The sequence below is a fragment of the Stegostoma tigrinum genome, chromosome 1 (assembly GCF_030684315.1).
Source record: "Stegostoma tigrinum isolate sSteTig4 chromosome 1, sSteTig4.hap1, whole genome shotgun sequence".
Classification (NCBI taxonomy): Eukaryota; Metazoa; Chordata; class Chondrichthyes; order Orectolobiformes; family Stegostomatidae; genus Stegostoma; species Stegostoma tigrinum.
This window is the reverse complement of record NC_081354.1, coordinates 18449987-18477436: the sequence shown is the minus strand read 5'-3', so window position 1 is coordinate 18477436 and position 27450 is coordinate 18449987. Positions and strand designations below refer to the sequence as shown.

Below are 27450 nucleotides of genomic sequence, written 5' to 3'. Positions count from 1 at the left end.
GAATTACACTATTTTGTTAATGTCTCATGCTTGAACTGTGCTGAGATTGACCTAACCTGATAGATTACTGCTGATGCTCATTGTTGTATTTAGGTCAATTGAGTCAGTCATTTAAAAGTTGCATTTTATATCTCATTATTTCTCGCTCCTTGCAGGATCGGGAGAGATTATTACGTTCTAAGAAACCGAAAAGAAGAAGCACAAAACCTCACAAGGTAAAAGGTGACAAGCATTCATAGAGTTACAATTTGTTGGAAATTGAAGTGCCTGCTAATTATTCCTCAAGTGACTAGGGAATGCAATCGCTGCTTGATTTGACAAAGCCTATTTGCTTGGGTTTAAAATTGTTTCAAAATTCGTGACCCGATTATTGCACACTACGTAGAGAGAAGACGTTCAGACCAAGAACTTAATAGAGATTGCTGGACTACTTAATGTATTGTTAAAAAATGAATATTGTATTTGGGAATGAAGAAATGATAGATGATCAGTCATTTTCTTGAGTTCCCAAGAGCAGGTATTTAGTGATGATTCACTAAATCCAGGTAAAATGCCATAAATTTTTAATTTAGGGGGAGTTGGGAGATGGGCATAAATACAATAGGGATCGAAGCCTATGATGTTAGCATTAATCTGATTCATGTTCTAACTATCTGAGCTAACTGCTCCTAGCCAGATGATTAAAATAAGAATCGTTGAATATAATTACATTTTTTATTGCCTTTGTCCAATCCTATTGGTGGAAGTGGAATCCATACTGGGATGCGTCTTAATTGTGTTTCACATGCAGTATCACTGTTCCGATTCCTGAAACCTTACTATCATTTATCATGCATCTAATGTGGGGATAAAAGTAATGATTAGACATGATCAGGCTGCAGTTTGATATCAGAATGGGCTCTGTTCATTAGATCAGGTTTCTCTGTTAAAGTGATTTGTTGCAGGATGTGCTTAATAGCCATTGAGCTTTGGAGACAATAGTGACAACTCAAGTTTGTCTTTCAAAAAGTATGCATGCCATTGTCTTGCTGAGACTGAACGAGTTAAGTTCCGAGTGGTGTATTGGGAAATGGATTTCCCCTTCAGCTCTGTTTTGCATTGAAGCTATTTGGTATACGAGGTCTCTGTTGGGCTTGAGTTTCTTCTGCAATGCTACATATCTCTGAGCTGTTTCCTGGTGGGTGCTGAAACAAAAAACATACAGGTGGTCATTCACAAGTTTCCAGATGTGGAGATCTTTCTGCTGGAAGTGATGGGCGTGTTAAATATATTGCACACTAATTTACCATTAAGGAATGGCTGGTCACTTTCGAAAGAAGTGAAGGGCTTTAAATTTAAATTTAAAAGACTGTCTTGTCCAAGACAGTTGAGTGCTCTGGGATCCAAAAATAATTGGGCAAGATGAAATGGAAACTTTTTATTTTCCTTAACCTGAAGAACGTACTGCAGCAATAAAGAAAAAAATTCTCAGTATGGAAATACATGTCTGTGTTTTTGAGAGAGACACATTGGAGCATGTAAAGTAGCACAAAGTCATTTAAAAACATCACCATGACAGAATGGGCAAAGAAACATGCTACATCAATGGTATTTTACACAGAGATTAATGTTGATATTATTGCCTTTGTAGGGTGAACATCTAAAAATAAAACTCAATAGTCCATATCAAGGTAGTTAGGAGGGTTAGTTAAATGACGTCTCTGGTAGATACTTCTGATCATGGAAGAAGAATTGGTTATGTCACTTCTACTTCAACAGCTGTGGCATGGTAGCTCAATGGTTAACACTGCTGTCTCGCAATGCCAAGATCACTGGTTCACTTCCTCCCTTGGATGACTGTCTGTGTGGAGTTTGCACATTTTCCCTGTGTCTATGTGAGTTTTTTCACAGGTGGTCCTGTTTCCTCCTGCAGTCCAAAGATGTGCAGGTTAGGTGGATTGAAATGGGAACTGTAAGGTGACAGGGATGGGACAGGTCTGGGTGGGATGTCCTTTGGAGGGCCAGTGTGAACATGATGGGCTAAATGGCATGTTTCCACCCTTATAGGGATTCTATGATTCTAACATGTTGAAGCAAAATCATCATAGGGAAGAGAATAAGAAAGAGCAAGTTAGTCAGAATAGTGGATGATAACAGAGGCAGACAGTTTATAAAGTGAACCTCCTACAATTTGTCTAGACAATACGAGAATGCAAGGACAGTTACAAACTGTGGTCTTGAATTTAAGGTATGGAGAGTGGGAAGAACATGTAAAGTGATTCAGGGATTTGCTAAAGCAATTGCAGTTAGCTGGCTTATTGACAAATGTGGCCCAAAGTGAATTCAGAAAAGCATATTGTAGGATGAGGACAAGTGTTTCCAAGAACCGTGAAAGTGAAGACTCTAATAAAACTCTCCATTCCTAAAACTGAATGGGATGTCGTGAGAAATTGTAGGCATCTGTGGATTTTATAGGAAATCTGTGTCCAACTGCAGCAGGATAGTTGTATCTTTAATAAATTTGTTGAAGAAACAGATAAATGTCAGCAGACTTCCAAGCCACCTTTGAGAAGCTAAAGGCAAACCTGACAACTGAACTGGTATTTGCCACCCCTGAGTTTACCAAACCTTTCACAATGTCACTTGATGCTAGTAATTTGATGTTTGTTGTAGTCTTTTAGTGAGATGATCAAACGGGGATAGAAAGGCCCAGTGGGGTACATTTCAAAGAAATTAAACCAATATCAGCGGGGGTACTGTACCATGGAAAAGAAAAGTTTGGGAGTATTACTAGGTTTTCAACACTTTGCTATTATGTCAAATATAGATTTGAAAGAAAAGAATAATCTATGTTGATGGTAATATCCATTGAAAAGATTAAAACTCAAAATATGAGGCTCTTCAGGTGGAATCAATTGATGCCATCACTCATTGTAAAGTTTATATTGCTAGGAAAGATAATATGTTTGAAGTTGCCTTAAAATGATGATACAATTGTTGGGGCTGCCCTTGGCTAAAAGCAGCACATGATGGCTGAAAGTAGTTTTCAGATAACTTAGAGTAGCATGCTTGGTGTAGTTCGTTTTAAAGTAAATCATAAATTAGAACAATAGTAGCTCTGTATATAGAATATATCCAAGGTAACAAATTAAGATAATACACACAGAGTTCAGTTATAAACAAGCAGCTGCATTTCTTTACGTAGAAATAACGAGATAAGAACACCCTGTATCCTGATAGAAGTCTATTTTAACTTAATTTGGAGTCTGGGATCCATCACAAATAGATATGGATTAGATTAGATTAGATTACCTACAGTGCGTTAAGATTTCCAAATAACCATTGTTATAGAATTTGAATTACAGATAACACAAATTAAGAATTTAAAAGATGATAGAAACTTTCTATGAAACTTGTATAAGTCAGGGAGTGAAGGTAAATGTATTTATGTTTTGAATTTTGTTGCCTGTATATCATTTACGTTGTAATGAAATGAATTATTGAAATAGGATACATCTCTTTTGACGGTGGAGGCATGTAAAGACCACCAATTTTATTACTTTTATTTTTGGACTCTAGACCTATATAGGGAAAATACTGCTTTAAAACTAGGACGCTGTGTAAAGAGATGAGAGCAGTTTTAAAAATCACATCTAATGGAGCTTTTTGCGTTGAATACAATGTTGCCTTTTCCTGGAACAGTGAGAATGAAAGCAGGCAGAATGAAGCCAATGCATTCTGAACTAGGGAGCAACAGATTGGCTCCTGACCATAGCTTGTATGGGTCCAGTGCTAGTCTGTCAGGAGAACCATCAAAAATCTCTTTCACTCTCTTTTGTGCTGATGTACCAGAAAGCCTCCATGATCAGCTAGCTGGATTCCTTTCACTTTTTTTAGCAAATTGCCTGTTGAAGGAGGAATAAAACTCCATCAGCGGCATTGAAAACACATATCCTTTACCGGTGAATGTGAGACAGAACACCAGCATGTGAACAACCGTGTAATGACATCAAAGAATTGAAAGGAAGTGACAGAAAACAATGTATCAGACCCTGTGGACCAGACTGTTTGTATTGAACTGTGCTTCTCTGATATTTTTTCTTTTTTCCATTCTTACCCATGTCTGTCGTTGTGTGTCGTTACCTTTGTGAAAGAGGGAATTTATTAAGGTGTGGGGTTTAGGCTGTACAGTTATGAGTAAATAAGTCATATTTCCATTTTGGAAAGTGGTTAGACAATGTGTTTGCAGTAATTTTCTTGATAAGCACACAAACCTGGTGAGTGTTTTCTTCAACCTGAGTTTGTCAGTTAGATAAACTGGGGACTTTGAATAGTTTGAGTAAATTTTTAACTTACTGTGGCAACTCAGGGAACAGTGAAGCTTGATCTAGATCACGCAATAACACACCCAGTCATGGCACAATGCAGATGGGAAGACATTTCTGCTTCCACAGGATTTCTAATCTTTGGATTCTCTTTCACTGGAAACTGTTGAGATTGTGTCATTGAATCCATTTAAAGCTGAGTCAGACAGATTCTTTAATAGACAAAAGAGAGCCCAAAATTATAGTGTCACACAGAAAAGGACATGATCAACCAACTATGATTCTAGTGAGTGGCAGATTGAGCACCAAGGACCTTGATTTAACTTATTGTGCAAAGGAAGTAAGGATAATATGGGAAAGGAGATTTTCACACAGCGAGTAGTTAAAGCATAGAATGCATTGTCTAGAAATGTGGTGGAGGCAGGTTCAGTTTACATATTCAAGAGAATACTTGATGATTATTTTTCTAGAAATAATGGCCAGGGATGTGGGGAATAGGCAGGAGGGTTGTTATTAGGTACTAGAATCAGAGTAGGCCTAATGGGCTGTGTGGTCTCTTTGTGTCCTGTAACAATTCTGTAATGCTGTAAATTCTATTCTGAAGTATCACTGGACTGCAAAGACCAGTGGGTCCATTCTTCAGTTCCTGCACTGTGAGCTCGTCTTCATCAAGCACAACAGTTGTTGTTTTGAGGTTCTCTGTTTCAATTGGATTTGTTTGTTATTCTCACAGTTTCTGTTTCATGTTGATTTTGAACAAGTAAAGATCCTTTTTACTTGAAACTATAAAACACAACACAGACTAACTTACTACACATATAAACAACATTTGAAATGTGATAGAGTCATAGAGCCATACAGCATGAAAACAAATCCTTTGGTCCAAATGGTCCATGCTGAACATAAGCCCAAACTAAACTAGTCCCATCTGCCTGCTCCTGGCTGATATTCCTCCAAACCTTTCCGGTTCATGTACTTTTATAACGTCTTTTAAATGTTGTAACTATGCCCACACCCACTATTTCCTCAAAGTTCAGAGGAGGCAATGTGGCCTGTTGAGTGTGCACCAAAGCTCCAAAGAGCATCCAACATTATTTCTGTAATCCTGCATTAACCAAGACTAATCCAGCTAGCCTGCGCATCCCTGGACACTACAGATTAATTTAGCATCGCTGATCCACAAGCCTGCACACCTTTTGACTGTGGGAGGAAACTATAGCACTGGGCGGAAACCAATGCAAACAGGCAGAATGTGCAAATTCCACACAGTCATCTGAGCCTGGAACCGAACTTAGATCTTTGGCATTGCTAATGTGGCACTATGCTGCCCATTTCACATCACCTGTTATTTAGAAATTTAGGGTAGAAAATATTGAAAATGGTATGAAATCTGTGATTTTGTTACTGTCTCTTGAAGCTTGCTTGATCACTTTGATAAATGGCAGAACCATCTCTCAGCTTTGAATATAATGAAACCCTTCGAGAATAGGCTGATAGTTGTAGCAACAGCAAAAATAACTAATGAGTTTGCAGACATTGTACACTGCACTAGATTGTCTTCAGTGTTATTAAGTTCTGAAACTCATTTCACTTCAATGCACTTGAATTCCACTCATGGGCCAGGGTTTAAGATCCATCTTTCTCACTGTGCATTCAAATGCATGATTGACTTTGTTTTAAGGATTGAAAGTGTGATATGTTGATTATAAAAATTGGATGTTTACAGACATTTTGGTCAGGCTCCATTTGTATTATGAATTCCCTTGCAGTGAACGTGCATTAGGGCATGAGTGAACATTTAAGGTTAAGGTGAATGGGGTCCTATATTGGTAGGGAGTGTTACCCCGCCACATTATATTGGAAGGAAATACAAAGCTTGCAGTAATGATGCCCTTGTAAATGCCGATTAAAAGAGACTTTGTTTCTTTTATCTTCACACTCGTGCTGAGCACAGTATTGAGAATGTTTGGAAGGATCCATAGCTGATTAAAAGTCTAGATATGCTGTCAGATGATTGTTCTTTTAAGATAATGGGTGATTAGTGTGATATGCTGAGGTTTGTATGGGCTCTCACAGTTTATATGATGAGTGGGGACTACCTTCATTCAGCAGAATTGATTATCCCCACTAAATGTCCACCTGGAACTGACAATTGGAGCTCCAATTCCAATTTGTCTCCAGCAGACTCGAAGCTTGCACCTTCTGCCTGTTAGATGGAAATGCTTCCACAGTGGTAGGGAATGATGGACAGGGTTTTGTTTTTGGATTGGATTAGGACCGGGTGCCCTGGTCAATATTCTTTATTAATTCAGTTACCTTCAAACATCTCTGTCTACAGACATCTATTTAAAAAAGTCCTCAAATAAAGGAAAGAGTTTTGTGGAGTGCTGCAGAGTAAAGGAGATTGCTTCTGAGATTCAAGGGACCCAAACCTGGAATTAGATAATCTTGCCAATACCTGGATTTTGTTCATGAACTGCATGGTTGAGCACTTGGGCAGCATTTCTCCGTCTCAGTAACAAACTGTACCAATTCGTCTCCCCAGTTCATCCTCCCAGCATTCTCAACAAATCCACTCTCGCCATCCTCTCCTTCACAACACAAAACCATTAAGCCACTTCTTGTTTTCATTACAAACACATTTCTCTCTTCCTTTATAACAAGGTGTGGAGCTGGATGAACACAGCAGAAAAGGGTCTAGGCCTGAAACATCAACTTTCCTGCTCCTAAGATGCTGCTTGGCCTGCTAATTTCATTCAGCTGCACACCTTGTTATCTTGGATTCCCCAGCATCTGCAGTTCCCATTATCTCTTGTCTCTTCCTTGTTCTGTTCATAACTAGCAGAATCATCTTCTGGCCTTTTGCTCAATCACCAACCTACCTCAACGCTGCTTCCTCAGTTCACATCGCACGCAGAAAGGGTCCTGAAGAAGGGTCCTGACCCAAAACATCAGCTTTCTTGCTCCTCTAATGCTGCCTGGCCTTCTGTGTTTCTCCAGGTCGACACTTTGTTATCCCTGACTCCAGTATTTGCAGTTCTTGTTACCCCAAGGGTGATTTTTAACTCTTTTATTCCGTCCTTAGACCAGATGTGACTCAAGTTCCTTCTTTTTATGCATGCGGAGGAGATGTACATTCGGAAAATTGTGCACAACTCAAGCTTTATTACAAAACATAAAGGTTTTATCCTATTTCTACTGATAAAAAGGATCCAATCAGCTTTTTCTGCAGAAAATAATTTGTAATCAAAAATTACGCATTAACACAATCATGTCTCCAACAGTGTTCACTCGGTCTACATCTAGCTTAGTACACATAACCATATTCTCCAATCTTATCATAAAATGTTCAATTCCCCTGACTGTAAATATATCTTCTAACTATAGGCATATGCGTGTGATTACCAGAAACCCTATACCGTGCCTTTTTCCCCTTTCAATACACTTGTTTTTTATGCACCACTTCCCGTCTTGATTTCATCATAGTTTGCCTCCCTCTCGGTGTCCAAACAGGCAGAAACCCCACAAATCAGTGCACGTCTTTGTAGGAGATAGTTCTTACATACCTCTCTCTCTCTCTCTTTGATACAAGATAACTCTCAACACAAGGGAGAGGAGCGAGACCAACATCATTTAAGTTCACAAGCTGGAGCGGGATACATTGGAAATCAATGGACTCCATAGCATGTAGAATAGGAGATTTTGAGGATCTTTTTAAACAGGGTCTCTCAATCATTTGCATTTGTTTATGAGCCTTTGAAAAACAATTTGCAGCTTGACTACCTCACATTTACTTTGTGAGTAGAAATAGCTGTGTTTCCAAAGAGAATGGACCAATAGGTCTACTTTAACACTTCACCATTCCTACCAAAGGCACTGGGTTATATCTGAGGCTAAGTTAATGTGCCCAGGTAATTGTGCCTGGGCTGCTTTGCATTGTTGAACAAGCTCTTAATTCTGCCTTTTGCAAATTGCTTTGAAATAGTTTTGACTCAAGAAGCATTTTAGATAAAGTCACTGGATATTATACTGCAATAACTGGCACTGTTTGGCAAGTCTCAGAGAGTAGTTGTTTTTTATAATTTTTGTTTCCATAAGGAGAGGCTCAAGTTTGCAATTCCTTTAGAGATGTCAATACCAAAAGTCGCTGTGATTCATCATTGCATTGAGTGCTGCAAAAAGACTGTCTTGTTCACCATTAAAAGTTTGAAGATAAACACTGCAATTCTAGATGTGGCAGAAGCACCCAATCCCTCAAGTAGGAGAAGCCAAGAAATAGTTTGTTCGTGATGCCAGGTTGCGGAAAGAAAAACTCTTCAGGTTGAGATCAGTAGTTACTGAAAACATGGTAAATGGAGTTCATTCTGGAGAAATAAGAGGAAATGTATCTGGGGAGGGCAAACAAGGCATGAGACTATGCAATAAATAGTAGGATACTGAGATGTATAAAGGAATACATCAAAGACAGCTTGGAATTATCAACCAAAGATGTCTGAATGTAGCACAACAATAAAATATGGTGTTTATTAAGGCATATGTAATCTCTCCTTTTACAACCAAGACAATAAACATATGAGTAGGGCAGTTATGTTAGAACTGTATAAAACATTAGTTATGAAATGTGTCCAAGGGAGCTAGTTTGACCGGAATCATCCGGGCTTTTCTCTGACCATCTTGATGTCTTGACTGTTTTCTCCAGATGCCTTGGTTTCCAATTCTGTGGTGGCTCCCCCACCTTGACCACAGGCTAAGCCGCTTTAAGCTGTGGTCTTACCCCACTAACTGACCTGTCACATTCATTCTGGGGAATTAGCTGGGTGGAGCCAGAAGATACAGGAGTACATGCAAATCAGAAGCTGCATTTGTTGTGATCGCAGATCTCTTTTATTTGTTTTTTGGCCATCCATAATGTAACTATGTTCTGGAATACTATATCGTTCACAGCACGGTGATTCAAAAGGTTAGCAGGTTTGCCCTGACTCCAGTCTTCTATGTAGCCTCAGCGGGTGGCAACAAAATCAGAAACTGTGATTTGTATCTTCAAAAATTGGTCAACTCTGACTGGGCATATTGTGAGAGCTGCCATGATGTGATCTCCTATCTTCATCCAGGCTATCTCCAGACTCCTGCTATTAGTCACCCAATATGTCAGTCACCATGGATCCTAACCTCCCAAAGGCATTTCATAGTGTTCTGGCTTTTCCTTTTGAAAATCTGGTCACCCTGTATTTAAGCCAGAGCTAGAGCATTGTCTATGACTCTGGTTGCCATGTGACAAGGACACGATTACATTAGAGATAGAACAGAGGAGATTTATGAGGATATTATCTCTGAGGAAAGATTGGTTGAGCTAGCGTTATTTTCTTTGGAACAGAGGAAGTTGAGGAGAAATTTAATTGTAGGTGTGTTGCAATTCACCCAGAGTCCAAGTTTGCTATAACAATATGTCCTTTCAGACACATGTTGTATTCTGGAGATACGGATAGTGATAGCAGAGGCTTCAATGTGCTTTCAAGCATATGGCTGGCCAGTAAACTCATCCACTGTTTGCATCTGTCATTGACATGAGTTGGAATAAATTTCAGGGTGATCCTTACAGTGTGTTCAGCTGTGTTATGAATGAACCTGATCATCAAGTGCTGGTGAGACTTGAATCTGGAGCTTCTAGCTCAGAGGCAGGGATGCTACCTAATGCATTATAGGATGTCCGCTTTAATTTTCTGAAGAAGGGTCCCGACTTGAAACGTCAACTTCCCTGCTCCTCTGATGCTGCTTGGCCTGCTGTGTTCCTCCAGCTCCAGACTTTGTTATCTCTGACTCCAGCATCTGCAGTTCTTTCTATTTCCATTTTAATTGAGTTGCATACAATTGAGGGAACTGGATAGAGTGGACAGGCAGGACCTATTTTCATTAGTTCCAGAGTGAAGGACCGTAGATTTAAAGCAATTGGAAGAAAGCTTAAAGTAGAATCAAGGAGAATGTTTTCACCCAGAGTTTGGTGGATCTGCTTGTAGGGATAGTAGATTTAGAAATCTCCATGGCATTTAACTAAAGTTGGATATGCACATTGAATGCCATAACCTACAAAGCTACAGACCAAAAGCTGGACCATGGCCCAGCACATCATGACTGGCTGAACGGCCTCAATCTCTTCTAACTCTTACTACAATTTATAATCATTCAGAATGGAAAAAAGTCCAATTCATCTGTGTCAATCTAAACAGACCTAGTTCCATATGCCATCGTTTGTCCCATATCCCTGCAAACCATTCATAATCATATATCCAACCAGTTGTCTTTTAAATGCCACAATTGTACCTGCCCCATCACCACCTCTGGCAGCTTGTCCCATAAATGCACCACCCTGTGAGTGAAACTATTGCTCCTTATGTCCCTTTTAAATCTTTCCACTCTCACCTTAAACCTACGCCGTCTAGTTTTGGATGCCCCCACCCTGGGGAAAAAAAGATCTTGTTTATTCACCCTATCCATGCTCCTTATGATTTTATAAATCTCCGTAAAGTCACCCCTCCGCCTCCGACTCTCCAGGAAAATGGACCCAGCCTATTCAGCCTCTCCCTATAACTCAAGTCCCTGCAACATTCCTGGTGAATCTTTTCAGAACCTTTTCAAGTTTAACAACATCTTTCCTGTAGCAAGGAGACCTGAATTCTAAAAGTGACCTCACCAATGTTTTGTACAGCCACAACATGACATCCCAATCTGTTCCACTGTTCATGTTGAACTTAGTCCAGTTTGTCTGAAAACAGAAATTTCTTAAATTTAATTTCAGCTGCCACTTTAATATAGTTTCGGTCATCTTTCTTTGTAGTCATATTTTTAGTTTGCAAACTCTCTAGACAATTGTCCTGACTGTGTAAGTCTGATAAATAACTTGCTGTTACAGTGGGGAGAAAAGCTGAACTGCCAATTTTTTTTTGTTCTGACATTGTCAATGGATAGACAAAACATTATTTTGCACTGTAACCTGAAACTAATTAAACCTGAAGCACTGTACGCCATAAAGTTGCTTCATAGCCTGAGCAAATATCTTCTGTTTACCTTCAGACAACAGTTGCTGTAGGTCAAATTTGCCTATATGTGAATCAGCTGGAGATATTAAAGAGATGATGTAAGATATTTTATAAATCCAAGTCTTTTTTCAAAATAGCTTCCATTATTAATAAGTAAAAAAGAAGCTTTTATTTAAGCATGTAGTCCCGGTTCATCTAATAGTCGTCTACTTAAAATGAGTGAGTTGCCATTTATGTTATGACCAGAAGACTCTACATCACACAACCCCTGCCCTTGCTTGTGAATTGCGGATAATTTGGACAGTCATTGACATTCTCTGCACAGCTGATGGATACTGATTAGGCTCCTTTTGCAGACATGAATAGTAGCAGGTCACAGAAAGGAGCACATTCCTTTCAGCTAAATGTTGCACTCCATAATTTACTTTTTAATAATTTGTCTGCAATTGATTGCCATGTCTCGACAGAATTGACGTTTTGTTGGGGACCATTACTCTACTGGCTGTGATGTGTATATGACCTGGGTAATGGTCAGGGTTTCTGGAATACCCACAGTTTCCCATAGCTAGAGGATGGAAATTCTGATTGAATGCGGAACTGACACAATTTGCAAGTAATTGTCAAATGCACAAGTAGGACCAGCTAATATAGTACAGAGCAGGGAGAAATTGGAAGAATGTATAAAGGGGTATAATTAAGACTGAACATCAGATAATTATGAGCAATTATGATTGTGTGATAAGGGCCCTCACAGCTATTAACTATTTTCAGGAAAGGCTGTGGTTGTCTTTTTGTTGCTAAACTTCAAATTGATTTTTTTCAAGTGGTTGACTACAATTAGCCTTTTACTTTAGAGTATGTCGATCCTCAATAGACACAAACCATACATGCTATGAAGAAAAATAAGTAAGAAGCTCCAGGCTTATTGTTAATACATGCAAATATGTTTTCACAAACAGCTTACAGATAGCTAGTCTATCCAAATAACAAAGATACTACAATGACTTCCAAGAGTTTAACCCTAGAACCCATCCCTGCACGATGATAGTGAGATAGTGACATGATCTGCCTGTACTGCTCGCAAAACAAAACTTTTCACTGTACCTAGGTACATGTGACAATAATAAATCAAATCAAATCAAACTTCATGGATCATGATCTGTTAACATATGTAGAACGTTTTTAAAAATAAGACCCAAAGCTTGTTCAGATAAAGCTTAGATCTGCAACCATTCAGCATAAAATTATTGTCCCATTGGTAATGGTGTTCTCCTGAATTGTTTCCCCAATTAGTTCAAGCTGACACTCAATTATCATGGTTTTGTACGATTGCTGGGATGGTACGGGGACGATCTTGACTCAATATTTTACCCAGCAATCCCTCTCTTCCTGTATGTATAGTTTCATTGTGATGCTGCTACAAAGAAGCTTTTGCAATTTAAACATTACAATGTTGTTCTAACATCTTCCATCCCTTTGAGAATGTAAAGTAAGAGCCCTTAAAGAAAACTGTGTAAATCTGTGTTCTAAGAGGAAATAAGGACCAAAACATTGGGTAAAATTCGACCAGTCAGGCAGCATCTCTTGGAAAAGAACAGATTTAACCTTTCAGATTGATGGCCATTCATCAAGACCATATAAATAGACAAGCCCAGCTGTTTCCATTGCAATCAGTGGATTTCTATCCTGCCATACACGTTTGTTTGCCATACACATTATCTCTGATACTGCGCTGTTAGAGTGAAGCCTGTCGAGGGGCACCGCAATATAAACAACTTCTTCATTTTCGGGTATAACTGTGCATGAAGTGTTACTCAACCAAAAGTGGAAAATGCTGGAGAAACTCATGAAGTCTGGTATCATCTACTGAGAGAAAACATTTCAAGTCCAGTGACATGGAGGGTTCCAGCAATTTCTGTCCATGTTTCAGATTTCAATGGTGGATATTGCTGCTGGATTTGTTTTTATGTGATAGCCAGTGATAGCCTCACCATTACTGTAACAGAGGGGTGGCATAGTGGCTCAGTAGTTAGCACTGCTGCCTTATAGTGCCAGGGACCCAGGTACAATTTTAGCCTCAGAAACTGCATGGCGTTTTCTCTGGGTGCTCCGGTTTCTTCCCACATTCTGCAGATGTCCAGGTAAGGTGGATTGTCCATGGGAAATGTAGGGTTACAGGAATGGGGTGGGTCTGCATAGGGTGTACTTCAGAGAGTCGGCGTGGACTCGATGGGATATTACAAGCCAATATGACAGGTACACAGTGACAGTGACAATGAGGCAGTCAGAGAAAGAGTGAAGGACTGTATTACTCAACATGACGTAGATTTTTGTTCTTTTGGATCTTCTTGCGTGTTATGTTGTTAAAAGTAAAAGCCATATGAAAATTTGGACCCTTCTTTATATTCTGAAGGAGAGACGTATGTGTTGCCATGCGCGTCATGGAATTTGCTGATCAGATAGACTGACATGATGCCTAGGAGATTCTGATTTGTGATGAGAGTGCAATTGTGCACAACAAGCAATGGGCACAGTAGGAGGAGGGGCCAGAAGACCAGGAGAGTGTTCCATCAGAACGTTGAGACGTATTGACATCGCATATTTCCTTAGGCTTCACAGAAGAAAACAGCGTCAAAGAAATTGTGAGAAGACAAACCAGAAGATGTTTTTTTTGTCCTGGCATTAGCAACAGCTGTTTGCTGTTCTCTGTTATGTCGAACATTTCGGAATTGTGTTTCCGTTTTCCAAATATTAATACAGGGGAACAAATTCTTCAATAACATTGTGAGGTAGCTCAAGTATTAAAATGGAATATTTACTGCTTGTGCTGTATTTTTCCTGCTTCATCTGCTTATGTGTTTTGGTTTGTCTGTATTTCTCTGGCTGCCAAGAAATGACTTATAAGCATGAAGGTAAGAAAATCCTCCCAGTGAATAAAGATATGTTTATTTTCTCTAATTAGTCTGAGATTGAACTGATTTTACAAAATCCGCAGAGTTTCTGTATGATAGAATGTGCTGTAGCAGTACCTTCTCTATAAATATAAATACATTTCAGTCAGAGGATATTAAAAATGTTTCAACTGTAAATACTGTTCTGAATTAGTGTGTTTCCCATGTTTACATTCTTGTTCTCTTGAATCCAGTACAGTGCTAGCAGCTCAGTTTGTGTGTTTTTTTGCTGAAATGTATTATGTAAAAATGACTAAAGACCTCAAGGACAATTTAATCATAATAGCAGGAACACTTTCAAAATGAGTCGTAGAAATGAGCTTCTCATGAAAATCAACACAGCTAAAAAGGCTGTCTATTGTGTTTGAATTTGAAATGGTTAGATTTTTTGACTAGCAGATAAATCTCATTGAGCTTTGCTGATCTGCCTGTGTACTTGATCTTGTTGAGACTAGATCAGTATTTCTCATAGAATTCTAACACAGTTTGATTGATGCATGAGTGAGAGGAACTGGTGAGCCAACTTGTTCAATAGCACCTTTCAACAGATCAAAGGGAGAAGACACTCAGTCTGTTACTTCCAGTCTCTCCCCGGGGTCTTTTTAGGGACAAGTGTTTAAACTTACACCGGTGGGTTATATCAGCTGATCGTTGTGCCCTTGTAGAGACCTGACATTTGAGGTCACCTCAGGTTTCAATAGTCACGTTAATGTAAATCTCAGGGGCCTGGTAAGTGCCAATCTCCATTAAAACAGCTGCTACACAGTATTATTTGGTATTACTACACTTGAGCTGACCTGAAATGTTTCACCTTTTCTCTGCGTGGGGACAAAAGCCATTCCATGACAATGTAGCCAACAGAAAATTCCTGCTTGTGAAGTGTGACTGCAAACTGATCTGTTTACATGTTGTGGCACACTGCCCTCAATCACTGAAGCCTTCACCAAACAGACAAATTGGGTCTGATCATTAAAGCTGAACCTGTGTGTCAGGGGAATAATAAATAACAAGGATTCCTTAAATCAGTTGCTTTGTGTCTAAATGTGGGTCCTATGTGAGCTGAGCTCAGAGTTATCATATAGATGACCTTTCCAAAAGTTGTCTTGAATCTAGTTTATAAGCGGGATGTAGCCCATCTTGCCTGTAAGGGTCCTATGTGGAGCAAGTATAGATCGCATCAGTCTGGCTACTAGTAGGCTAAGCATGCAGTTTCTATTGATGACCAATTTTTCAGAAACTGGACTTGGTGCAGAGAATCAGCAATGCTTAACTTGCAGGTGTGATTTGTTTTTGATCCATGTTCTCAAGAGTGGAATTGAGGAAATTGTAATTCTCAGCTAAAATTACTCTGCTGATGTGAGAAGACCTTTTACTGAGGTATGTGACTGGTGTAGAGTGAAGAGAACTTTATCCTATTGACCATGTAATGTTTACTTGGAAATTCTAGATGCTGATATTGAATGCTGTGTATTTCAGCAATTAACACTCCCTTTAATTAACGAGTACATAATCCATCTTCAATTACAAACATTTACATAGAGTCATAGAGTCACACAACACTGAAACAGACCCATGCTGACCAAGCTGTCTCAAACTTAACCAGTCCCACTCGCCTGTGTTTGGCCTATACCCCTCTAACTAATCGCGCACCTGTCCTAATGTCTTTTAAATATTGTAACTGTATCTGCATCTTGTACTTCCTCTGGCAGTTCATTTCACATACGAACTTGCCCTCTGTGTGAAAAAGTTGCTCCTCATGTCCTTGTCTAAAACGTTGGAAACCTTGGGCAGGACTCTGGGTTGTAATCAAGTTTGGGGGGTGAGGGCGGGTGGGGTCATGACTCCAAACTGTGGGTAACAGTTACGTAACACTGCAGTTTTCCCCATATTGGCCAATTCGTGATCAGGGGGCAGGGTCACCATTTAATTGAAAGGAGGCCCTTGGAAGGAGCGGCAACATGCGGTTAAGAGGGAGGGAGGAGGCACCTCCATCCTGAGGCATCCTGTCACCTAAGTTTCAAAAATTCAAGTTTGAAAAATCCCCACAATATTCAGGGAAGCATGTAGAAAGGAAGCCCCTCCATAAGTGAGCATCTGACTGCGACTGTAATCAGGCAGTAGGCAGGGCCTCAAAGCCTGTCCTGAGGCCTGACTGCTTGATCTGTTGCCTGGAGGCTGCCTTCAGGCAGCTGGTCTTTATAAGCCTCAATACTTTGAGGGTCTGCAGGCCTTTGAAAAATCGCACTAATTGGCTTGCAGCTCCAATTAACCAGCTACTCACCAATACATTACTGATGGCCACCCAGCCTCTAGAAAGATGGTCCAGGGCAGGACAGTGCTGCTTGTCCTGTCAGCTGCAGCATGAGTTTTCCTCATGGGGGGCAAAAATTCAGCTTTTTCTTTCTTAACAGGTAACATTGCATCGAACAAAAGAAAACCGCTTTCATCCTTTCACTTATGTATTAGCCTGTGAAGAGGAAGGTTATGCTTAATTGATGATGTGGAACGTTTTAGCTGAGTTACAAAAATACTTAAAATTGATGAGGTTTGCTGACAGACATGTTTTGATGTGTCTAAATGACACCCATCTGTCAGTAAATTTACTGGAACCATTAACTCCTTGAAAATTAGCTGGGTAACATGTTGTGCTATGATGGAAGTACTGAGAGAACATGTAAAAAAAATCATGTTAGCATCACCAGCCGCCATCCTCCTGGTAATTTATAAATTAAGTCTTACACAAAGTTTTTTAAGGTCAGGATGTAATATGTAGGAACAAAAGCGATCAATTTTTATGATCTGCAATGTTAAATGCAATTAACATTAATTAGTGCTTGACATGTTAATAGAACTTTCTTTCCCTTCAGCAGTTCTTTTCCTCGTGCCATTTTGAAAATTGTTGTAGTGAAAGAAAAAGGGTTGGACAGTGCAAACTCTGACAGTATGTGTGAAGTATGGAAAACTGGCCTAAGGTTTCAGCTGCATATTCCTAATTGTGAGCTTCATTTTAATACCGTAAGCTTATCACCAGGCTAAATCCTCACTACCTGACAACATGATACATGCTTGCTTTTTGTTTTTAGCCAATATTTTCTTGTTGCTCTTCTCATCCTTCCCCTGGTAAGGTTTTCTCTCTTTACTGGGTCCAGATGCCCATTCACACCCAATACTTGCCACACTGGATCCCACAGAAAAGAAGAATTACCTTTGTCTCCACAATAATGATTATTAAAATGGTGCCCGTTGTACTTTGGAGGAGGGAAAGAATGGTAAACTGAAATGTAGGGAGAATTTTCCCATGAATGACTGTAGATTTTCCTCAGTTATTGTAAATAATTGTTTTCTATTGAGTGAACTCTTTGTGCTCCAGGCTATGCACTTATTAGTTTATTTCTTAATATTTATCAAAATAGTCATCAAAAATGGATAACTGAAAATAATCCCATAGTTACAGAAAACTTTCCAGGGCTATATCCTGTTGGTCAGTGGATCATGACAAGGCTACATTTTGGACTGGTGTGTTCACTTTTGATTTTGTGGCATTGTAAGACATGTAATGTAGCAAATTGACTGCTCCTTACATCACTCTTCTAATTTTTAGTTAATTGAAGAGAAGAACCTGCCGATTCAATCTAAATCATCGATGTAGACTAATCTTAGAAGCAGCTTAGAATTATTACTGCAGAGTTGCAGGCAGTGCAGTTTTAAGCTTCGTATTGAAACCTTCCTTATTCACTCTACTTGTTAACAGCTTTGTAATATTGATGAAGGCTGTTTACATTTAATGTGGCCCTCTTCATTATTTTTAAAGGTAAGCATTTGAGGAAAATGGAACGGCCCTGCAGTGAAATAGATTTAGGATTTCGGAAACGTGTTAACTCCTTGTGGGTACTACTTTCCGTTATAAACATTTAGTTTTAGGAGATTGATGCTTTAAAAGCTGTCGAGGTCTGTATGATGCTGCTGATGACTTTTTCTTGTATGCCACTAAAATACTTTGAAGGATGTGAAAGACGTGGCAAAAGGTAATGCTTAACTTTTTAACTCATTTGCTCTTACTAAGTTTTGTACCTAGCTACCTTTGTACCGAAGATGGCGCTGTCTGTGGAGACAGTATACCCTTTTCACTGTAATTCTGTGTTTTTTCTGTACTTGAGTACATGTGGCAGTAAAATCTAAATCTAAATCCCGAGAGTGATACATGGACAATCCATATCGTTCTCGGAAGTGAACTGCATGTTGAATGATGTAAAAGAGTTTGTTTTGTATTGACTGGTTGCTTTTGTGATTTCCAGTCCTATGATGAGGTAAAGGAGACTGCCAATGATACAGAAGGGGAATCAGACTTCAGTTTTGACAGACAATCTCTGGTGCTGATGTTTTATTTCAGTATGGCCGTGAATGTGTTTGACCTGAAAGGCTTCATAAAATAAATAGTTTTGGTGCACCTTCCTTTCAAAGAAAAGCTGGAGTGAGATGAGAACAATGCATCATGTCACAAATATCACCCCATAAACATTGTTTTTCTCTTTTGCTTCAAGCTATATAATATTTTTCATGTGACCTGTCAGTAAAAGAAAAATGAAACTTCAGGTATTAGTTCTGCAGCCCGTTGCCAAACTATAAAGTGAATGTCAAGGCATGTGAAGGTAACAGAGAACATGCAATTGGCTGACCTCTCATTGAGGGACAGAGCACTCTGCAAATGTATATCTAGTTGTGTTAAATTTGGCCAATACACGCAGCGGTTTGTGTAAGGTACTGCTTGGTGGTGGGGGACACCTTCTACTTTTCTAGCTGTAATGATCAGTCACACACTTTGTCAGACGTTCCATGTTAGGACTGAACCTCTCCAATCATGCACTAGAGAGGCGAATGAAATCATTTCCACTGCGCCCTGTAGCCATTTGGTGGCTGGTTGTGAGATTTCTCCTTGCTGGGGAGAATGCCTCGCTTCAGCGAGGCAGTCGGCCAACCTGATTGGCCAGCAGCTTCGTAGTTTCAGCAGTGGCACCAGAAATGGTGGCATCTCTTGGGACTCCAAGATGTCACAGCAGTCAAACTGTCAGAGTGCCAGGTTGGAAATAATTGTGGGCAGTAGAGAGGGGAAGTGGGGGACGTAGCTTGTGCTTTGAAGGCCAGGTGAGGATTGAACCCCTGGGTGGCCCAAACCTTAAAGGGGGCATCAAATTTCTTCAGGGAGCCACCAATGGAGGCCAACCCCTCCCTCCAGTCCTCCAAACCAACCTGAGCAGTGGGCTTCTAACGTCATGATTTAGCTTCTCCCATTGGTCTCTAAATTGAGGGAAAGTGAGGGAGTGATCCTTTAATGCCCAATAATTGAGGCTAAGGCACTGATTTCCCCGAAAATCATGGAAAGGACTGGAATGAACAGGCAGGTGTTCGCAAGTGCACAGGTCAACTTTGTGGAACCCCCTTCAACTGCAAATTTGCTCACGGGGTGGCTATAAACCAGATCATTTTGTATTTTAATATTTTGTTACTGAAAGATGATAACGTCTTTTTGCCAATTCTAGTTGCATCACAATGATCACTATGTTTTACTCTTCAGCTGGGTCACTGAAAATTGAAATAAACTGGAATTTGATTACTGGTACCACAGACTTTACTTTGCTGAGATGAATTGTGGATTTTAGTGGCTTCCTCCCTCCCGAACGACAGAACTTCCTATTTCTCTGTGGTGAAAGAAGTCGTATTTGTTACAAAAACAAAATGTGCTGGAGAAGCTCAGCAGGTCTGGCAGCATCTGTGGAGAGAAGGCAGAGTCAATGCTTCAGGGCCAGCAACCCTTCTTCAGAGTTCTGGACCCAAAACATTGACTCTCTTCCTCTCTCTATTTGTGGTGGCTCAGTGGTCAGCACCGCTGTTTCACAGCACCAAGGACCTGGGTTCAATTCCACCCTCAGATGACTGCCTGTGTGGAGTTTGCACATTCTCCCAATGTCCGCACGGGTTTCATCTAGGTGCTGCAGTTTCCTCCCACAGTCCAAAGATCCCTAGGTTAGGTGAACTGCTGTGCAAAATTGTCCAGGGATATGCAGGCTATCTGGATTAGCATGGGATATGTGAGATAAAAGGGATGGAGTAGGTGTGGGTGGACTGCTCTTTAGAGGGTTGGTGTGGACTTGATGGGCTGAATGGCCTGCTTCCACACTGTAGTGATTCTATTGAAATGCTGCCAGGCCTGCTGAGTTTCTCCAGCAGTTTCTGTTTTCCTTTTCCTTTTGTTTCAGATTTTCAGCATTTCAAGTTTTTGGTTTAATTTTAATTCATATTTGTTCCTTTGTTTTAAACTCATTTTAAGAGGGGACAGTTAGTGACTAAAGTGTTGTTTTTATGAAAGTTTTGAATTTACAATCTCACTGTGAAGTATAAACTCTTGGAGTTGAATTTGTGACAAAGCAGTTAACGGGCATCAGGACAAGGCTGAATGACTGGGTACTTTTGCTAGGGTGAGGGAGTTTAAAACTAGGGAACATATTTTTAAGGTGAGAGGTAAATGCTTTAAAAAGGACATGAAGGGCAACTTTTTTTCTGCAGAGAGTGGTTCATGTGTGGAATGAATTGCCAGAGGAAGTGGCGGTGGAGGCAGGTCCAGTTACAACATTTAAAAGACATTTGGACGTGAATAGGAAAGGTTCAGATGGGTATGAGCTAAGTGCAGCAAGTGGGGTTAGTTAAGTTTTGGGAACATGGTCAGCGTAGACTAGTTGGACCGCAGAGTCTGTTTTTCTGCTGTGGGACTCTATGACTGAAGATTCTACAGTAGGAAAGGCAGTTTGTGTTTATCAGCAAGTTAACTGAACCTAGCAAGCTATCCTTAAACTCTGGGAGATCACGTTCCAGCCAGAATTATAACAGGCAGTTATGATTATAGATATATGTACATTTATCGTTTGGGGTACTATCATTTGAGATATGACTTCCGGCTTAATGTGTACTTTGGCAAAGATGTAGCTTGTCAGAACTTTTATACACAGACATGCGATCTTTCCTAATCACATTGCTAATACTGAAAAGAAAGACTTGCATTTATATATTGCCCTACACAACTACAGGTTTCATAATACTTTTATAGTTAAAACCATGACACTTCCACTCAGAAGGACAAGAACAGCAGATGTATGAGAGCACCACTGCTGCAGTTAATGAAATACATTTGAACTGCAGTCGGTTGTAATGTAAGAAATGTGGCAGGCAATTTGCATACCACAAAGACCCAGAAACAGCAATATGATAATGACCAGATAATCAAAGTTTGTGATGTTGAGTAAGGGAAATGTTTTAATCAGGACACAGGGACAACTTGTAGATGTTCTGAAACTGGAAAGGGTTCAGAAAAGATTTACGAGGATTGTACCAGGATTGGAGGGTTCCTGATGAAGGGTCTCGGCCAGAAATGTCAGCTTTCCTGCTCCTAAGATGCTGCATGGCCTGCTGTGTTCATCCAGCTCCACACCTTGTTATCCAGGAGGGTTTGAACTATGGGGAGAGGCCGAATAGGCCAGGACTATTTTCCCTGGAGTGTGGGAGCTGAGGAGGCACCTTATAGAGGTTTGTAAAATCATGAGGGGCATAGATAGGGTAAGTAGGCAAGGTCCAGGCCATTGGTTTAAGGTGAGAGGGGAAAGATATATAAGCGACCTAAGGGGCAACTTTTTCATGCAGAAGGTGGTGCGGGTGTGGAATGAGCTACCACTGGAAGTGATGGAGGCAGGTACAATTACAACATTTAAAAGACATCTGGATGTGTAAATGAATGGGAAGGATTTAGAGGGATATGATGCAAATGCTAGCAAATGGATTTATACAGGTGTCAGGTCGACATCGACGAGTTGGACCGAAGGGTCTGTTTCTGTGCTGTATGTCTGTGTGATTCTATGGCTCAACAAGAATTTTTGAGATCTTTTACATAGACAGATAGACAGGACCTCAGATTAAAATCTCATCCTCTGGTGGCTCCTCTGATGGTGAGCTGACCCTCAGTACTACTTTGGAATGTCAGCCTGGATTTTTTAATTCAGGTAATTTACATTGTAGGTTTTATTGTAGCCATTGTAGAAATGCTGTTCCGTAGCTGACAGTTTAGATTCTTGAGCAATGGTTTCAGAATACCTTCTTCATGAACACATACTTTCTTCATGAACAAAGCTGCATTGGTACTGCAAAGAAGCTGTGAGAAAAGAAAAGTTTGATTATAGCAACGTTTTTGAGGACCTCAGTAACATTTAAATGCTCATCAGCACTTTACTTGTTTTTTCAGAGACATGTTGTAGAGACATTTTTTGGATTTGACGAGGAATCAGTCGATTCAGAAACCTCTTCAGTTGCCTCGTGTACAACTGATAGGACACCAGCAACTCCAGAAGAAGATCTCGATGAGGTAAATAATTTAACAATGTTTGTCAAACAATTGGAACTGGCACTCTTAATGGACTTTGAGGTCTATTGTGATCAAATACAGTCTCGTCCACTTCCATATTGTCATCCCTGAAAAGCTAGACTGGGAAAATTCCTGACCTGTAAATCGGAGTAAGGGTTGCAGCTCACTGAATGCTTCTCCTGGCCATCATTCAACTGTGTCTTCACAATGACACCTTTACATGCTCCGTGTATAGCATCCTCCTCAATACTTCATCCATTGGCAAGCTACCAGTCTCATGACACTACCATGGCTGCTGTCGGACAAAATCGCACATCACATCAGCCTTTTAATGCTTTACTTTGGAGCTGAGGGATGCCTATGCTCCTGCATATGGACACATCATGCAACTCACACATCTACACATCTTATGACTCTTAGCTTTTTTTTAGTGTTTATTCACTTTGTGCTGACTTGGAGGCTGCCATTCTCGATGGCTTGCATTGTAATTTATTTTAGCAAATAAGCTCTTTGCTGCACATTCACTTGTTCTCAGCCTCTGTGGCTTGTATCGCTTTTTAAGAGCGGAGGAGAGGTAGGTAGCTTGTCATGGTTCAGTTCATGAACAGCCAAGCGGGTGGACATGTTGCTGCATGGCAGTATCCTATATTAATGTTAAATTTGCAGCATGCGTTAGCAGCTTACATAGCACACACACTGCGTATGCTTTCAATGGCCGTTTATGGAAGTCTAAGGATGAAAGAGATTATGGTTACTTGGAGATACCACCACAGTCAGTCAGGGGGCTCACCCCATTCCAGATCTGGGGCTGGTTAAAGCCAGTCAGGTACTTGGTTCTACCAGATCTGGAGATCCGTGTCCTTGCATTCCAGGAATTGGATCACAGTGTGATCTTCAGGAGCATATTCAGTCCAGGGATTATGAGTGGGTCGCTCAGGGTGCTGTGGAAATGTCATACCAAGTGCTGGGTCAGGGTTTTTCTGCAATGAGGGATTGTGTATGATGGAGGAGCAGTGGTGATGGCGCATAGTAGGGAAGCTGGTAAGTGTGTCCCATGAGTGAGTGAGTAGGAAGTGCTGAGGGCAGGAAGGTTCACACTTTGGAAAGATGAGTTGTTTGTGAGGCCTTGAGTAGACAAGATGTGTGCAATAGTGAGAGTTGGATTCGATGGCCCTCGGGGAGAGCCGTATACAGTGGCAGAGATAGGGTAGCACTGTGAGTTTGAGGAACTACTTACCCATACAGAGCGCAGAGGATCATTGATATCCTTCCTGCACTGCTAGGTATCCACTTCACCTGGTACACAGCACTGACCTGTGCTACCAGTTGAGTCCAGGCTGGCTTGATCTTATGGTGTGGCTCTCGGTGGCAGTAAAAAGAACTGCCCTCCTCTCTCCACTGTCCTGTACAGAAGCACCTTCAGACCCCGTCTCTGTGAAGCAGGGTGGGGGACAGATCTTTGCTATTCCCGTAGCGATAACAGTCAAGTGCTGCGGTCTGAGAGACAGCTCCTGGCTTGCAGCAGTTGAGCACGTGAGCTTTAAATATGAGACCAGCAGTGTGAATGAAGGATGGTTCCGGCAGTCACCAGCTATTCCAACCGAGCGATTTCCCCTAGAAAGATGCCTGAGATAAATGGTGAGGGGAAGGGTGAAAGATTGTCTGAGAAATGTCACTTTGAGCTGTGGTGGACTAATCTCTGTGAATTTGACTGGATGAAACACTAAATGAAAATGGGGCAATGTTCCACAGTTGTTGTTTGATCTCATAGTCAAATCTTCTAAAAAGTGATAAACTAGCATTTGCTTCCTTGATAAGATTTTTTCACGTATTATGCCTAATTCCAAAGCTTTCCTCCACTTTATAAGGTCATAAACAGAGAAGAATCTGAACTGAGGTTCCGTCAGCTTACGAGGGAATACCAGGCACTCCAGAGAGCTTATGCACTGCTTCAGGAGCAAGTCGGTGGAACGCTGGATGTGGAGCGAGAGACCAGGGTAGGTTAAGGATGTGGCACAATCCTCTTAATTTAGGAGAGAAGTTGTTTTGGCATTTCCCCATTTTGCTTTCAGTTTTCATTCCCCTATCCTTCCAGGGTTATGTCTCAGCTGGGATTTTTCAGATTACTAATGATCAATACAACATCTTCCATGCCATCTAGCTTCTAGACACAAAATGGATATAATTTTTTAACATTTTCACCTGTTATAAATTGAACCTTGCTGTTTGCCCATCAAACTGATCTCAAAATTTTTTCTGGTGAAGGATCTAGGCCTGCAACATCAACTTTTGTGCTCCTAAGATGCTGCTTGGCCTGCTGTGTTCATCCAGCCCCACTCTTTGTTATCTCAAAACGAGTTATTCCTTTAGAAGTGCAATGATACAGTGAGCTTATACTTTTTTAGGCACTCTAGGGCTACACAGCATCACTAACTGCCCCAAGTGACCGACTTCTGTCGCATATCGTTTGCACTTCATAGATGAACCATAGAGTCCCTACAGTGCAGAAGCAGGCCATTTAGCCCATCGAGTGCACACCAACCCTCCGAACAGTATCCCACCCAGATTGATTTCCGCCCCCCCCCCCGCCCCACTCTATCCCAATAACTCCTAATCCACCTAGCCAGCACATGTTTGGACTGTGGGAGGAATCCGGAGCACCTGGAGGAAACCCACACAGACATGGGGAAAACGTTCAGACTCCACACAGACAGTTGTCCGAGGCTGGAATGTACTACAAGTATAATTTGTCGGAAATATTTAAGTTAGCTGGATATAGAAGTTCCTGTGATGCCAGGATGGGACAGTACCTCTTCGTGCCACTCTTGTGCCCTGAAGCTGCATCCCGAGGTTTCGGGAATGTGGGCATTTTTGGAAGAGCACCAGAACCAGCCCCTAGTACCTGTGTGAGGCGTGAGATGGTCAAGTAAAGCTACTGAGCCACATTTTATGTCAGTTTACCCTTGTAATAAGTGGCATTTTGCAGCCTGTGTGTTTGGCACTACCTTTTTATTGTGTAATAATGACAATGTCAACTTACCCAAGTTATTGCTTCATGCTGTGCTTTGTTCAATGTATTAAGAATGGGCACTTGTCTAATGGTGAAACACAAGTTGCTCACAAGTGGTGAGTGATTTTTTTTAATTATAGAGAGCTTAATTGGGTTTGTAGGAAAAGTCATTCCACTGATTATGTAGTTAGCTACAAAAAATTAACATTTAAATGCTGCTAAGAGAGAGATGCAAAAGGTTTAGAGATACTTGCATGCATAGATTTCTTGGAGTGTGCAATATTTTTAACAAGGTTACTTGCTGTAGCATCTGTTTAAGGGAAGAGATGTATTTAATGCTCTTGAGACAAAAGCAGACCAGTCATTTTGAACTGCTCCAGTAAGGAAGCAGCTTAGATAAAAGTGACCTGAATGGCCACCCTCTGCATAGTAATGAATGATTTATCTTAACAGACTCGTGAACAGCTGCAAGCTGATCTCCTCCGATGTCAAGCCAAAATTGAAGACCTGGAAAAGTCGCTTGCTGAGAAAGGGCAGGTAAAAGTGGATTCTCGGAATCTTTATGTTCGAATGATTCTAATTCCAATTTGTGCCATCATCCTTGGTCAGTTGACGTCAATGGTAATTAGTAACTTCTTGAGAGACCTTGTAAAATCTAGTTTGCACAAACTTCCAGTTTCTGAATACAGCTTTGAATTCTGCAGAGATTTATCAGTGGTCATCTGTGCTGTTCAATGTGCACACCAGGATTAAGCGCATGTTAGGAAGGTGGTTCTAGCAGAATGTGAAGCAGATACTGAATTGATCAGGTAATTTATAGAAAATATACCTCTGACCATCTTCTCAAAAATCATTGCAGGTTGCCTGCCTATGCTCTGTAACAGGGCTACTAGCTACTAAATATTAACTGGTTATGATAATTTTTATGCTCATAGCTGACATTGGAATGCAGCTATCCGTACTGTTTGTTAAGCTAGTTTCAATGTTACCAAGCCATTTATGAAATGATAGGGCATCGAGAAATTACATTTATTTGGCTGTTTAAACAATGAACCTTCTCCTCTTCATTTTAATGCTGATTCTGAAAATTTATTCCAATTCTTTTCCACTCAGAGTTTCAGAATTTGGTTTTCAGCACTGTTTTGTTTTGTTTTACTAATTCCTCCCTGCAGTTCTAATGCAAAACAAAAGTGATACTTCATACAGTACATTTGTTTTGCATTTTTTGTTTCCAGGAAGTTAGTTATAGTTGTCTAGTTACACTGCGGACCCCTTCTTAAGCACAGGCACTGTGGTCATAAGTACATAAGAACTGGGAGCAAGAGGAGGCAATTCAGACGTTCAAGCCTGCTCCACCATTTAATACAATCATGACTGATCTCTTCTCAATCTCAGCTCTACTTCCCTGCCCACTCTCCATAACTACTTAACCTATTCCTAATTAAAAATCTTCCTATCTCCTCCTTAAATTGGCTCAATGTCCTAGCATCCACTCATTGAGAGAAGTAATTTCTCCTCATCTTTGTTTTAAATCTGCTACCTCTTGTCCTAAAATTGTGTTCTTGATTGCCCCACATGAGGAAACATTCTTTCTATGTCTACTTTGTCAGTTCCCTTCAGCACCTTATATAACTCAAGAAAAGATAGGCCTAAACAGGCTCAATCTCTGTTCATAAGACAAACCCTTCAGCTCTGAAATCAATCTAGTGAACCCATCCTGGACTGCTTCCAGTGCTCCTCAAGTAAG

General features: G+C 40.5%; 1 protein-coding gene across 4 annotated transcripts in view; it reads left to right on the top strand.

The window, feature by feature from the left end:
• The window catches only part of LOC125462192 (janus kinase and microtubule-interacting protein 1-like), a 334030-nt gene that overhangs the window by 222434 nt on the left and 84146 nt on the right, over positions 1–27450 (top strand). For all 4 annotated transcript variants that reach the window (XM_059638150.1, XM_059638124.1, XM_059638093.1 and 1 more), the window contains 4 exons: positions 156–215; positions 22574–22693; positions 24562–24690; positions 26157–26240. In XM_059638150.1, coding sequence (XP_059494133.1) covers positions 156–215; positions 22574–22693; positions 24562–24690; positions 26157–26240 — 393 coding nt within the window. The remainder of the gene's footprint in view (positions 1–155; positions 216–22573; positions 22694–24561; positions 24691–26156; positions 26241–27450) is intronic.